This window comes from Rhinoraja longicauda, chromosome 6 (assembly GCF_053455715.1).
Source record: "Rhinoraja longicauda isolate Sanriku21f chromosome 6, sRhiLon1.1, whole genome shotgun sequence".
NCBI lineage: Eukaryota > Metazoa > Chordata > Chondrichthyes > Rajiformes > Arhynchobatidae > Rhinoraja > Rhinoraja longicauda.
The window spans coordinates 68,701,468-68,715,083 of record NC_135958.1 but is presented as its reverse complement, the minus strand read 5'-3'; the positions used below and the strand labels follow the sequence as shown (position 1 = coordinate 68,715,083).

Here is a 13,616-nt window from a genome sequence, read left to right as displayed (position 1 = left end):
GTGGGAATTAAAGCTGCATTGTCCCCACTATTGTTAACAAGTTCAGAACTTCTTGTAAATATGGAAGTCCTGAACATGTTGACCTGGTTCTTCAGGAGGTTTACCAGCTGTGGCTTGACATTGAACTCTATAAGACACCCAGAAGCAGAGTAAGAACTTGCTGAATTCCCCAGCAATCACGCTGAATTTGCAGTTGGATCTGGTGCAGGAACGCAGTTTATTCATTTGAATGGAGAGGAATGTGTTTAATAAAGTAATCCACAGTTTAAATTGGTTGCCTTCATGTTTACTATGGAAGTGTTTAAAGTGGTTGGTTTAATTTTTGTTGGTTTTTAATATTTTAATTATTTAATTGCTGTTTTTTAATGGTTTTTGAATATCAGACATTCAAAATCTTTTTGCTGACTATCAGGTCTTGTTTTTTGTTTGCTTCACATGCAGACTTTGTTTAGCATGCGTTATATGGCACTAGGAGTGCCAATTAAAATTCAGTCTTTCCTTGCCTACAAGTTGATATTAGGTTGAGGAGGTTAGATATATGGAAGTGATGAATAATGAAGAGATTTAAGCACAAAGATGGAACATTTTAAGTTGGCAGTTCATATGACCAGAAGGCAGAGCAGGTCAAGGTTGATGAAAAGTGGGCTTTGGTGATGGTTATGATATGACATGCAGACTTTTGATTAAGTTTCAACTTGGAGTGAAGTTAGGAAAACTGTCAAGAAGACCATTGGAGTAGTAATTGAGAGGATAAAACTGCACAAGGCAGGTTTGTTATTGTGGGATGTGCTTCTCAGTTGCTATAGATCTTAATTGCCTCATAATTGCAGAGAATTCTTCAGAATATTTTTCCTATGTTGGCCAGAGCTGTTTGCCTCTTTATTTTTCCCTGGGAGCTACTATAGAAGGTACATAATACTATTATAGTGCAAGTTTCATGGACCAGTTTGTTTGCATATGTTTTTATTAAAATCCTGGAAGAAGTGCAATATGCTTACTTGGTGAAAAGCAGAAACATGCAATGTGCAGCTTTTAAAAACTTTTGTTGTGATGTATTCAGAGCGGAATAAAGGAATATGAGATAGAAGGCTCACAAAATCAAACAAGCTTTGATTTTCAACTGATAATGGTTAACAATTGCAACCTATTAAAACTCTGATCACATTACTCCAGAGGTCGTTTACAATTTAAAAAGTAATATTTCAGTCTTGACATCTAATCTATGCAGCTTAATAATTGTAGAGCACTGTTCTTTGCTAATTATAGACTTCCTTTCTTCAGTAATTAGAGTGTAATTGCCTCGGGCTGAAAGGACAGGTCTCTACTGCTTGACATCTTTTTTACATCTTCAGTTGAAATACAGCTTTGTAAAATTGTAGCAAAGTATTTTGGAATTGTCTCGGGCTGCTGTTATATTCCACGATTCCATTGAGGTAAAATAGTATAACTTGAAGTTTAAAATGCTGACTTGGGTGTATTTTGGCTCATTGATATTTGGTTCTAGTTGGTGACGTTTCACAATCCAGCTTTACACTGATGGAGTGTAACCCGTGGCTGATGGAAACTGTGTCAAAAAAATGTCCAGGCAATCTGGAATGTTTCAAAATTAAGGAAAATAAATGTTGATGCCATTCTAATACACACTGAGTATAGGAAACAAATTGACTTGTATAGAACTTATCTTTTTCCACGAAAGGACACAAAGTGCTAGAGTAACTAAGCAGGTCAGGGAGCATCTCTGGAGAACATAGATTGGTGATGTTTTGGGTCAAGATCTTTCAGACTGATTGTATGTAGTGGGAGAAGAAAGCTGAAAAAGGTTCAAATATTTTGCTACTCTGGTTTAAAACTCAATTATGGACAGGTTGCAACATTGGCTTATGCATTGCAATCTACGTTTATAAAAAAAGTTGTTTATTACATTACTATTTGACGGTTTCAGGCGAGATATCCTATTTATTTTATAATAAATAGTATTTTCCAGATTTTTTTCCTCTGTTCTTGTGAAAACGGATTGCGTTAGGCACAGGCAATGAATGACACTACTCTAGTATCTGCTGAAATTGATCAGCCTTGTCAATAACTGAAGATTGCAGACAACTGAATAGTCTTCTGAATTTTCTGGCACTTATTTTGATGTTAAAAATGTTGCATGAATTCCTGTATTTTGGAATCTGCAACTAGTATTAAATGCCATGGGGGATCCATAATTGTGCCATATGATTCAAGGATGCACCAGAAATATGCAAATGATGCTGTATCATTTGATTAAGGGGTTAATTTGATTTCAGCTTGTTTGTTAGTGATGTGATTGAACTTGTAGAGCAAATATTTTATTTTCAAATTGAGCAATAATTCATCTCTCAATGTTAATTATAAAAGCTTGACAGACTGGCTATGACCCAATTGCTGATGCCAGATTTGGCACCAACATATTCATTTTTATTTAGTCATTTTATCTTTCACATTTTCTTTTTTCTTCCTCATCTCAACTATATTTTACAAACAATTCTGAGTTTAATTTCAAGACCCTAGTCTGTTTCTGTTGCCCATATCTGTCTATTTTTCTATCTCACCTAGCCATATTTAATTCATGATACTAAAATTGGTATAGTGAGGAAGAAAGTTCTGTGCTACAAGAAAATATTACTGACTGGTCAGACGGTCACAAATGTGGCAAATGACACTCCATCTGGGGAAGCATGATGGCTAATGCTCTGAATTTTAAATTTATCCTTAAAGTAATTATGAGCGAGAAACTGAAGAATCAGAAAATTACATGGATAGATGCCAGTTCACACATTGAAGATGCCATAGTATTGGTATTGGTTTATTACTGTCACGTGTACCTAGATACAGTTTAAAAAATTTTTTTTGCCTGCTATCCAGTCAAATATCATTCATTTCATATTACACAAGGTGATGCAGAATGTACAATTGCTTACAGGGCATGAAGCTGTTTTTTATTGGTGGGACATTGATTGCAATTTGCTCTGTTTACCTTGTAGCTTGATTGGCTTGATGTTGGGAACGTGCATTGCTTTTTATGTTGTAATCGCTGATTTGGGATCCAATTTCTTTGCTCAGTTGCTTGGTCTTCAGGTAAGCAGTCTTTTTCTGTAGCATATTAACTAGAAAGACTTTATTTTGTGAGAGGTGCATACATTCCAGGCAATTGGATCAAATTCAGTAGATCAATTAGCGCTGACGTACTAGACTTATTAAACAGTGCCAAGCAGAACCAGCACTGGATAAGGAAGTCCCTGCAATCAGCTTAAATGTGTGCTCTATACAATAAAGCCTCAGAAGATCTACACATTTTTTCATTACAGTTTTCTTTGCGACTAGAGGTTCTTTTCACACTTTAAAGAACGCTAAAGTCATGTTGCGCATATGCCATTTGATTTATATTGCATGACACAAGTTCAATTTTTAAACTTCAAATGATCGTCAAAAACTGAGCTTCACTGCCCATGAACTCATTTAAGCCATGGAATTTGCTGCCTACTTTTTTGTTTCTGCTCTAGGGCATGAGCTAGATTGAACTTTCTATGGTTAAGTAAACTTTATTTTTTACAAAGGTCCAAGTTTTAATTTATTATACTTTTCATGCTGCACTTAACGGACATTATTGAACATTTATTTAATGAAAAGAATAAATAGAATGTAATTTTGTATTTCAAGTAACAACCAAAAAACATTTCAGATTCACTTTGTTTGGTGTTTTATCTGAGTAAATTATAATTATGCCAACCAGTTTTGTTTCAAATGCATTTTCAGAATTGTTTTCATCTGTTTACTATCGGAAAATATCTTGAGAAATCCACTTGTAGACTATGGATAAGAAGAGATTAACTTTCTAACTTTGCTGTTTTTTTGTTGTTTTAGATAACACAGGGATTCCGTGCATTCTTTCTGTTTGCTGTTTCTGTAATTATTGTGTTGCCTCTGAGTTTGCAGAGGAACATGATGGCTTCTATCCAGTCCTTCAGTGCCATGGCTTTAATATTCTACACGCTCTTCATGTTTGTGGTAAGTCTCCTCATTTATGTTCTGATGTCCAGTTCTCAGAGGTATTTTTAATTCTCATTTATGTCTGGGCACAGCAATTCAATGTGCAGCTTGTGAATGGAGCTAGCTTTGAACTTTCGAAGGCAATTTTGGACAGTTAATTTCTAAAATATTATCCATATATTCAGAAAGTTGAATGTTAAATAAATATATTAATGTATTTTAAATATGTTTGATTACCATAGCCATGTTAGGTTATTCCCAGGCCAGCAGCTGAATAGTATTTGAATACTCGCGTCTTTACAATAAAAACCTACAAATAAAGATTTGACACACTTTTGAAAAATAAGTACTAAATTGTCTCAATAGCAAAATAAGAAAAGAAGGAAAAGACAGGAGGACAAAGGGGTTAATTAAGAGGGGGATAAAAGAGCATGAAAGAAAGCTTGTGGGGAATATAAAAACTGACTGTAAAAGCTTTAGATATGTAAAAAGGAGAATAGACAATAGACAATAGGTGCAGGAGTAGGCCATTCAGCCCTTCGAGCCAGCACCGCCATTCAATGCGATCATGGCTGATCACTCTCAATCAGTACCCCGTTCCTGCCTTCTCCCCATACCCCCTCACTCCGCTATCCTTAAGAGCTCTATCCAGCTCTCTCTTGAGAAGATTAGTGAAGACAAATGTAGGTCCTGTACAATCAGAGACAGGTGAATTTATGATGGGAAACAAGGAAATGGCAGAACAGGTAAACGAGTAAAACAGTCTGAAGTAGGGTCTTGACCCGAAACGTCACCCATTCCTTCTCTCCCGAGATGCTGCCTGACCTGCTGAGTTACTCCAGCATTTTGTGAATAAATCGATTTGTACCAGCATCTGCAGTTATTTTCTTATATTATAGGTAAACGAGTACTTTGGTTCTGTCTTCACTAAAAAAGACAGAACCAATGTCCCAGAAATACTTGGAGACGCAGGATCTAGTGGGAGGGAGAAACTGAAGGGAATGCACATTAGTCAGGAACTGAAGGGAATGCACATTAGTCATTAATCAAGCTATATATAACAGGTAGTGCAAAAAGAAAAATGCCAGAGTGCAGGTCACAATGTTACAGCATTATAGTGTTACAGTCACAGAGAAAATGTCCAAGTTCCACGATGATGTAGGTTGGAAGATTGGGAGGACTGTTCAGTAGCTGATAACATTAGGGAGGAAGCTGTCCCTGAAACTAGTGTTAGGTGCCTTCGAGCTTTTGTATGTTCTTCCTGACGGGAGAGGGGATGACGGGTGAAAAAAGCTATGTTGAATGCTTTCCTGAGGCGATGTGAAGTGTAGGAGGAGTCTATAATGGAATTACCCATTCCCACTCACTTTTGGCATTTTGCCATTTAAGCATACCTGTCTTCCGTCCTTCCACACATCATCTACGTTCTCCCTCCTTCGGTACCCCATTTCAGAATCTTAAAACTTTGTATATTTTCCCCCAATTCTGATGATAATTCATCCAGCTGGACTGCATGTATTCTAAACATTTCCATTATTTTAAACTGTTATATAATTAAATTTTTCAGAAAATCTCACTCCCTTGAGAGAATGTAGGTATTTAATCTTCAAAGGTGTGAAAACTACTTCTTGGTGAATTTGCAACAAATGTCCTTAATGGTAATTTCATAATGCTTGAATTTCACTCTTAGTCCATATAATTACTTTGGATGAGGAATCTATGCTGTAATGAAACGAGAGAAAATAGCAGTTTATATTGGATATTGTCAGGTCTACCTACAGGTTAAGATTTTGTCAGTCTGGCTTTAAATTGTACCTGTTTTGATAACAATTTGCATTTGTGAATTTGGTATGATGTTTGAATGACTGCAGGCAAATTTCAGATTGATTTGTTTGGCAGTATAGATTTAAAACTAGAAGTAACCTTTAAAATATTTTCGTAACATTTTGAATCATTCTCCTTTCGGGCCGTATAAATATAGGTATAAAAAGCATAAGATTTTTCTTCCATGATTTTCCATCTACCAAAAGAAATGACCTGCTCGAGCGATCAACTTCAGTTGCCCCATATGAAATCCCAAGATATTTTCCTAGATGGCCTTCAATTCTTTCAATCCTGTTGAGGGTTAGCTTTTAAACTTAATGCAATATATCGCCATGTGCTTCAAAGTTCCTGCATTGATCTGCAATACATTTAATACTTTATAGTAATCAGTGGTCTCCTTGTGGATAGAATGAATTATTATAATGCTTCAAATTATGACTGTTATAGTGAGATGGAGTGCACTTATGAAATATATCCAGCTAATGTTGGGATACAATTGCATAATATTTTAAATCTATTGGATGTGGTTTATGTTTAGTTTACAGCTGCTTAATCTGCGTGGATGGAAAAAGTGGACACATTTTGAAATAGCTGAAAGGCAGTAGGCTCAATTCACAAACTTTATAGTGCAATGCTAAAATATGCTAAGTGTTCAAACTCAATGTAATGCATTGATAAGAATTGGACAATGCAAAGACCAGCCACAAGAAATATTTGAGTTAGTAATTACTGGAAGTTAAGCTTCAAAAAATCATCAGTGGTGCCCTTACGAATGTTTTAGGTAGTGTAAGAAGGATATTTCCCTATTAAACTCTTTTCACTTTCAATGTGTCTGAGGCTCAAATTGTTCAGTCAGATGGAGGAAATATGTCAGGATTGATAAATAGTCAACCCACAGAATAGGTTCCCAAGTATTATTGAGGTGAAACAGGAGTCATTTTTAAACAATGATCTTCAGATGGATAAATTAAGATGGGCCCAATATCTATCCTTGTTTATAATTTTCTGATGATCAAGATCATATGTTTGCAAAAAAAACAACGCTCTAAACTTTAGTCCATTAGCTGCTAATTTTGGTGTTGCTCTCCCACCACAGATTGTGCTGTCTTCATTTAAACATGGGCTCTTTAGTGGTCAGTGGCTGAAACGAGTCAGTTACGTTCGCTGGGAAGGTATTTTTCGATGCATCCCCATCTATGGCATGTCATTTGCCTGTCAATCGTAAGTACTCTGTTTTCTCAATCTTTGTTCATTGAAGAGTAACCAAACACTTGGCCAGAGACAGAATTTAAGACGGGAATGTCGGGTGGATGGAGACGGTGGAGGATTTTAGTGTTGAGGAAATTCATGTATTGAGCTTGTGCGCGAAAGCTTGATTATCAAAGAACAGAGGGATGCTTAAAGCGGAGTGGAAAAATCTGTTGTTGGAATGGCCGAGTGAAAAAAATATAGTGATGGGTGAGATCGCAGGGATTTAAATGAAGGTGAGAATTTGAAATTGGAAACAGAGGAAGATGTTTCCACACCTCCATCTATAGTATTCCTCCCTTTTTTAAAAACACATTTTGCTGAACTAATATCCACCAAGATAAAATCTTGTGCTTGTATAAAATTCAGATCCACTTATCAATGTACTTGTTTATAAAATATGTATTAAATTTGCTTGTTAACAATGTGATGCATCCTATTAAAATATTGTTTTAACTACACTCCGTCATGTCCACAGTAACCAAAATGCTTCCAATCTATATTCATTTTATTCTGCTTTAATTAATCAAAATGGCTGGGTCAATGTCTGCAGTAGTTCTCATCACCCAAAATCTTTACTAAAATGTTTTTAAATTATAAGATTGCTTTTTGAAACTATTGCATGCCAGCTTGTTTATGAATGCAGTTTATCTGAAATTTGTTGAAAAGACAAAATAAAACTTTGGCTGAAAACAAAGATGGAATCTTGTGTGATTATGGTACACTTCTGTACACTTGACTCTTGACTAAGGATCATTTGGAATAATTCTCCAATCTAATTTTGAAGCTTGTGGATATGGGTCTCTATAGTAAGGCTTAAAGCTGACTCTTCCAAAAAGCATTATGTCGTCAAATTAGGATGTTAAACTTAAGTCCTAACAACTGCCTTGTGTAGAATCAAGATCCTACAGCCAGAATTTCATTGTAGAACAAGCAAGTTTTCCCCAGTCTCGGCTAATATTTATTGCTCAATCAACATCACAAACCAATTACCTGATTGCCTAATTATTATTTGTTGGAGCTTTCTATCTACAAATTGTTTATCCTACATTACAACAAGTTGTAAGGTTTTTCATTTGCTGTTAACAATATAGTGACAGATGAATAAGGTGAAAGACATTACATAAATTGAAAGTTTTGCCCTAAATTCAGATTCAACATTTCCTGTAAAGTGAGTTGTCATTATAAAAAAACATGTTTTAAAAAATCCCGATTCTTGAATATTTTATACTCCGAATTATTTTAATTGTTATGTAGGCAAATACAAATCATGCTTTGCAAATCATAATCCTGTAAGGAAAGATTGATTACTTTTTTAACTTTTGTAGCTGCATGATATCAGGAGAGTTCCATACATTTTATTAATTGGGACACAAACCTCCTCCTAATACATAATAAGTGAGGAATTTAGCCAGCAGTATCACAGGAACCTAAAACATTCTCTGAAATTAACATTCTGGTCATTTGGCAATTTAAATGTAATCTTGTCTTTTCAGTTATGTCTGCATAGTGTTGTGGTTAAACTTTTTTTATCAAAAGGTACTTGCCAAGCTTTGGGCATGATAGTATTCATAGCACTGACTACTTATCCAATGAAATAAAATGTGACACAGTGTCGGTACCTGGATTTAGGATGTAATGAGGTATATTAAAGATAAAGTGGTGGACTGTGTTAGTTCCTTCTTTTATATGTTGGGAGATCTAGATTTATTTTCACTTTTTCCTTCATAGCCAAGTATTGCCGACATATGACAGTTTGGATGAACCTTCTGTGAAAAGAATGAGTACTATCTTCTCATCAGCCCTAAATGTGGTTAATACCTTTTACGTGACTGTAAGTCTTTTGTTTTGAGTATGTGTAATAGAAATATTTTCCATTAAGAATGAATTATATAACATGTAATATAACATTTTATATTAGCAAATAGCCTAAGCAATGGCAATGCCAGCAATTGAAATAAAAAACTAAATCAAATATAGTTCAAAAATGAGCATGAATTTGTCAATTTACCTGTATGGTTACTACAAGCATTAAACACAGATCTAAGAGTAATGTAGGAAAACTGGATATTTTCACTTTCAACAATAAAAGGATAGTTGAAATGTTAAATGTGATGGAAATCTTTTTGGTAACTCCTGGAAGAATTGTTTTAATGGTTTAATAACTTTGCTGTAACATAAACGGGCAGCACGGTTGCACAAATGGTAGTGTTGTTGTGCCAGAGAACTGGATTCGATCCTGACTTTGGCAGCTTTCTGTGTGGAGTTTTCATGTTCCTCCAAGTCTTCTGGTTTCCTCCCACATCCTAAAGACGTGCAGGTTTGGAGGTTAATTGGCCTCTGTAAATTGCCCCTAGTGTATGAGAAAGTATGATAATGTGATAGTGTGAAGTGGTGACCCATGGTCGATGTGGGCTGTAGGCCGTGTTTCCATGTTGTATCTTTCAATCAATAAATCTCTTCTTGTATCTCTGCAATGAGCTATGTTGGGAATAGAACAGAATTGTTCTTTAAATGCATGGAATTAATGTAGAGAAGAGGGGGCTGGTTTACATAATGATAATGCAAACTCTGGCACAGTACCGCAACATTGTGGTTAAGTTTCTCAATTATACGCAAGAAGCTTGTGCAACTTTTCTGCAGACCCGAGTTTGAATTCTACGAGAGAGGTCAAAGATGTAAATTCAAATAATCAAATAAATCTGTTATTAAAATGTTACGCCTTGGTAATAGTGACTGCAGAGATACCTGACAGCTTATGCCATCCCACCTAATTCAGTAATGTCCTTTGGTAAATGAAATCTGTCATTTTACCTGGTCTGGTCCACATGCAAATACAAACCCATGGATGTGATTGATCCTTTGTCTTCTAAAATGGTCCAACAAGACAATAGGAATGGACAATTAGTGCTAACCTTGCTAGTGTTTATGATGTAACATGGACATGTTTGTTTCATATAAAAGCAAACTACATGTGAGATTTTTATCGACCAATTTTAATGCCAAATCTTCCTTCCAAATGAGAAATGAACATTTACCCGAGTGTAAATGTAGGGTGATCCACAGAATCTCTTAAAAGTACAAATAAATAAGTTCAATATGAATAATAGAGCAAGGTATATAATTTTGAGGGGAAAAAAAATTACCTTAAATTTTCAGTTAAAAACTAAATGTTAGTTTAAAAAGAACTTGGAAATCCTGCATGGCATGAAATCATTTTTATAATGCTGCTTTTACATTATAATCTTAAACAGAATTATTGTTCTTTTTACTTTGAATTTTGAAGACAATTTGTTTTTCAGTAACGATTGATATAATTCTCTCAGATATTCCTTTAAAGTAGGCAATTCTCCAAATTGAGTACATGTCCTCCCCAGGGCTATAGCAGGGTTCTGTTCCTGTGAACAGTTGATAAACAGGACAATTCAAAAGTATTAAATGTGGACGCAAACAGAGTTCACACATGGTAGGTGATGCCTGCTGTCCTGCTCATCCATTCCGCTGGTATCCCCAGCATTTATTATGTACAGGCGCACATAAATCAGGTGGTCATAAGATGGAGGGGACCTATAGCTCTTTGATAATCCAAAAATATCTTTACTTGTAATAAAGCAGCTCTGTCAGTATTTCTAAGCCTGCAGTGTTTTACACTGGTTGCATCTTCATAGATTACAATCAAAGGTGTATATAATTTAATAATTGAATGTTAACAGTAAAACAACTGTGGCATCCTCTAAACATTTTGTTCTCCTACAGGTTGGATCTTTTGGTTATATCAGCTTTACTGATAATATCGCTGGCAATGTTATGATGAACTTTCCCTCCAACTTGGTCACGGGGATCATTCGTGTGGGATTTATGATGTCTGTTGCCGTAGGGTTTCCAATGATGATTCTTCCTTGTAGACAAGCTCTGAACACTTTTCTCTTTGAACAATTGCAGGTAAATGTACAGCACACAAATACAGCAGTCTTAAAAGATTATGCTCAAATGGAATGGACGGGATAAGATTGACTTGAGTGAGGATATTAATGCACATGTTTTTAAGCTACTTTAATTTTGAAACTCATTGTTTCACATCGAGTTTGCCTGGTTTGCTCCACTGCGTGGGGACATTGGCTTTGCCATGTAAGCTTATTTTTCTGCTTATTAACAACGTCACAATCGAATCATTCCAGGCCACCAAGTAAGATTATTGCAATAGCTGGTATGATAATGGAGCTTAGCAAAAAATTGAATCCATATTGTAAGTGAAGTACACTATGGGGGAGTAATGTATAACTTCCATGAGCATTAATAGTTTTATCGGTGCAACATGTCTTATTTTGTTCCTTAGTTGCACATTTTGATAGAATTGGATAGAGACATGGATGGGTAGATTTTTTTGCCCTTTTCCCCAGGGTTGAAATGTCAGATACCAGAGGGCATAGGGCTAAGGTAAATAGTGGGGAGGGGTACTTAAAGGAGATTTTGTATAGAGTGATAGATGCGTGAAATGGACTGCCAGGGGACTTGGTAGAAACAGATACAATAGCGCCGAGTCGGGCTTTTAGACATATGATCAGGCAGCTAACAAAGGGACGTGAACCATGGGAAGGTGAAAAGGATTAGTTTAGATTGGAAATGTTCTAATAGGGTGTTGCATCCTATGGTTGAAATGTCGTCAGGTGATCTTTTGGACAGGAGATAATTCACAGATCTATTTCTTCCTAAATGCCAAATGGACAGGTTGTTTAAAATTGATCACACTCGGTACAGAGTGCAGGATTGTGTTCAGTGTTTTGCCAAACACAAGTTTTTAAAAACTTGTGTCAAGCTTTGGTTAATTTTGAATCTTAAAGTTGACTGCAAAGTGTAACTTTTGTACATCGATTTTGAAGCTTTTTATTTTGCTTGAGGGGTATAAAATAATTCACCATTGATTTTTCAGCAGAAAGATGGCACTTTTGCTGCAGGAGGGTACATGCCACCGTTGCGGTTTAAGCTCATTACTGCTGCTATAGTGTTTGGCACCATGTTGGGTGGAATTCTCATTCCTAATGGTAAGATTGTGTTTGCAGAAATGCTGTGCTTTAAATAGTAATGTTGAAGCTCTCCTCGCTCCTGGCTGTGGGAGAATACTCTTTCTCATTCTTCCCTCCCTGATAAATTTATAAAGGAAAAAAAAAAATCGCCTTTCATCCAACACACAATTCTCCGACATTTCTGCCACCTCCGTGATCCCACCTCGTCACATCTTTCCATCCCCACGCCTTTCCACAAATTCACCAGCCTCTGACTAAAAGAATTCCTCCTCATCTGATTCCTAAAGGAAAGTCCTTTAATTCTGAGGCCTTCAGTCCCAGACTCTCCCATTAGTGGAAACATCCTCTCCACATCCACTCTATCCAAGCCTTTCACTATTCGGTAAGTTTGAGGTCCCCCCTCATCCTTCTGGACAGCGAGTAGCACAGGACCAGTGCTGTCAAAAGCTCTTCGTATGTTAACCCACTCGTTCCTGGGATCATTCTTGTAAACCTCCTCTGGACCCTCTCCAGAGCCAGCACTTCCTCCCTCAGATATGGGGCCCAACATTGTTCCCAATACACCCAAGTGTGGCCTGACCGGCACATGATAAAGCCTCAGCATTACATCCCTGTTTTTGTATTCTAGCCCTCTTGAAATAAATGCTAGCATTGCGTTTGCATTCCTTGCTACCGATTTGACTTGCAAATTAGCATTGCATTTGCATTCCTTGCTACCGATTTGACTTGCAAATTAACTTTTTGGGAATCCTGCAGCAGCACTCCCATGTCCCTTTGCACCTCCGATTTCTGTTTTCTCTCCCCATTTAGAAAATAGTCTATGCCTTTATTTCTACTACCAAAATGCATGACTCCACACTTTGCTACACTATATTCCATCTGCCCTTCTCTGCCCACTCTCCCAACTCTGTCCAAGTCCTTCGGCAGAGACCCTGCTTTCGCTACATTACCTGCCTCTCCACCTATTTTCGTATCATCTGCAAACTTGGCCGCAGAGCCTTCGATCCCCTCATCTAAACATCCTTCCCACCCAAGCCCACCCTCTCCCTAGGTACTTTCCCCTGCAAACGGCCGTCCCTATACTACCTCCCTCGCATCTATCCAGAGACCCCAGAAGTCCCTCCAGGTGAGATAGATCCTCTAACCTTTTCTACTGCATCTGGTGCACTCGATGTGGACTCCATACATCAGTGAAACCAAGAATAGACCCTGCCACCTTTTCACCAAACACCTGTGCTCAGTCCACCAAGGCCTACTGGATCTCCTTGTTGCAAACCATTTTTACTCCTCTTCCCATTTCCATACTGACCTTTCTGTCCTGGGCCGCGTCCATTGCCAGAGTGAGGTCACGTGCAAACTGGAGGAACAGCACCTTGGGTGGCATACAACCCGACGGTATGACCATTGAATTCTTAAGTTGTGGTATATAGCCAAAACTCCCCCCTTCACTGGGCCCCACATGAACTTGCACCTATTTCTCCCCTCCCTTTCCACCTACATTCCTTC

General features: G+C 37.1%; 1 protein-coding gene across 2 annotated transcripts in view; it reads left to right on the top strand.

Moving 5' to 3' along the window:
- The window catches only part of slc38a10 (solute carrier family 38 member 10), a 97,819-nt gene that overhangs the window by 16,567 nt on the left and 67,636 nt on the right, over positions 1 to 13,616 (top strand). For both annotated transcript variants that reach the window (XM_078401264.1, XM_078401263.1), the window contains exons 4-9: positions 3,009 to 3,102; positions 3,889 to 4,032; positions 6,935 to 7,059; positions 8,818 to 8,920; positions 10,843 to 11,028; positions 12,017 to 12,128. In XM_078401264.1, coding sequence (XP_078257390.1) covers positions 3,009 to 3,102; positions 3,889 to 4,032; positions 6,935 to 7,059; positions 8,818 to 8,920; positions 10,843 to 11,028; positions 12,017 to 12,128 — 764 coding nt within the window. The remainder of the gene's footprint in view (positions 1 to 3,008; positions 3,103 to 3,888; positions 4,033 to 6,934; positions 7,060 to 8,817; positions 8,921 to 10,842; positions 11,029 to 12,016; positions 12,129 to 13,616) is intronic.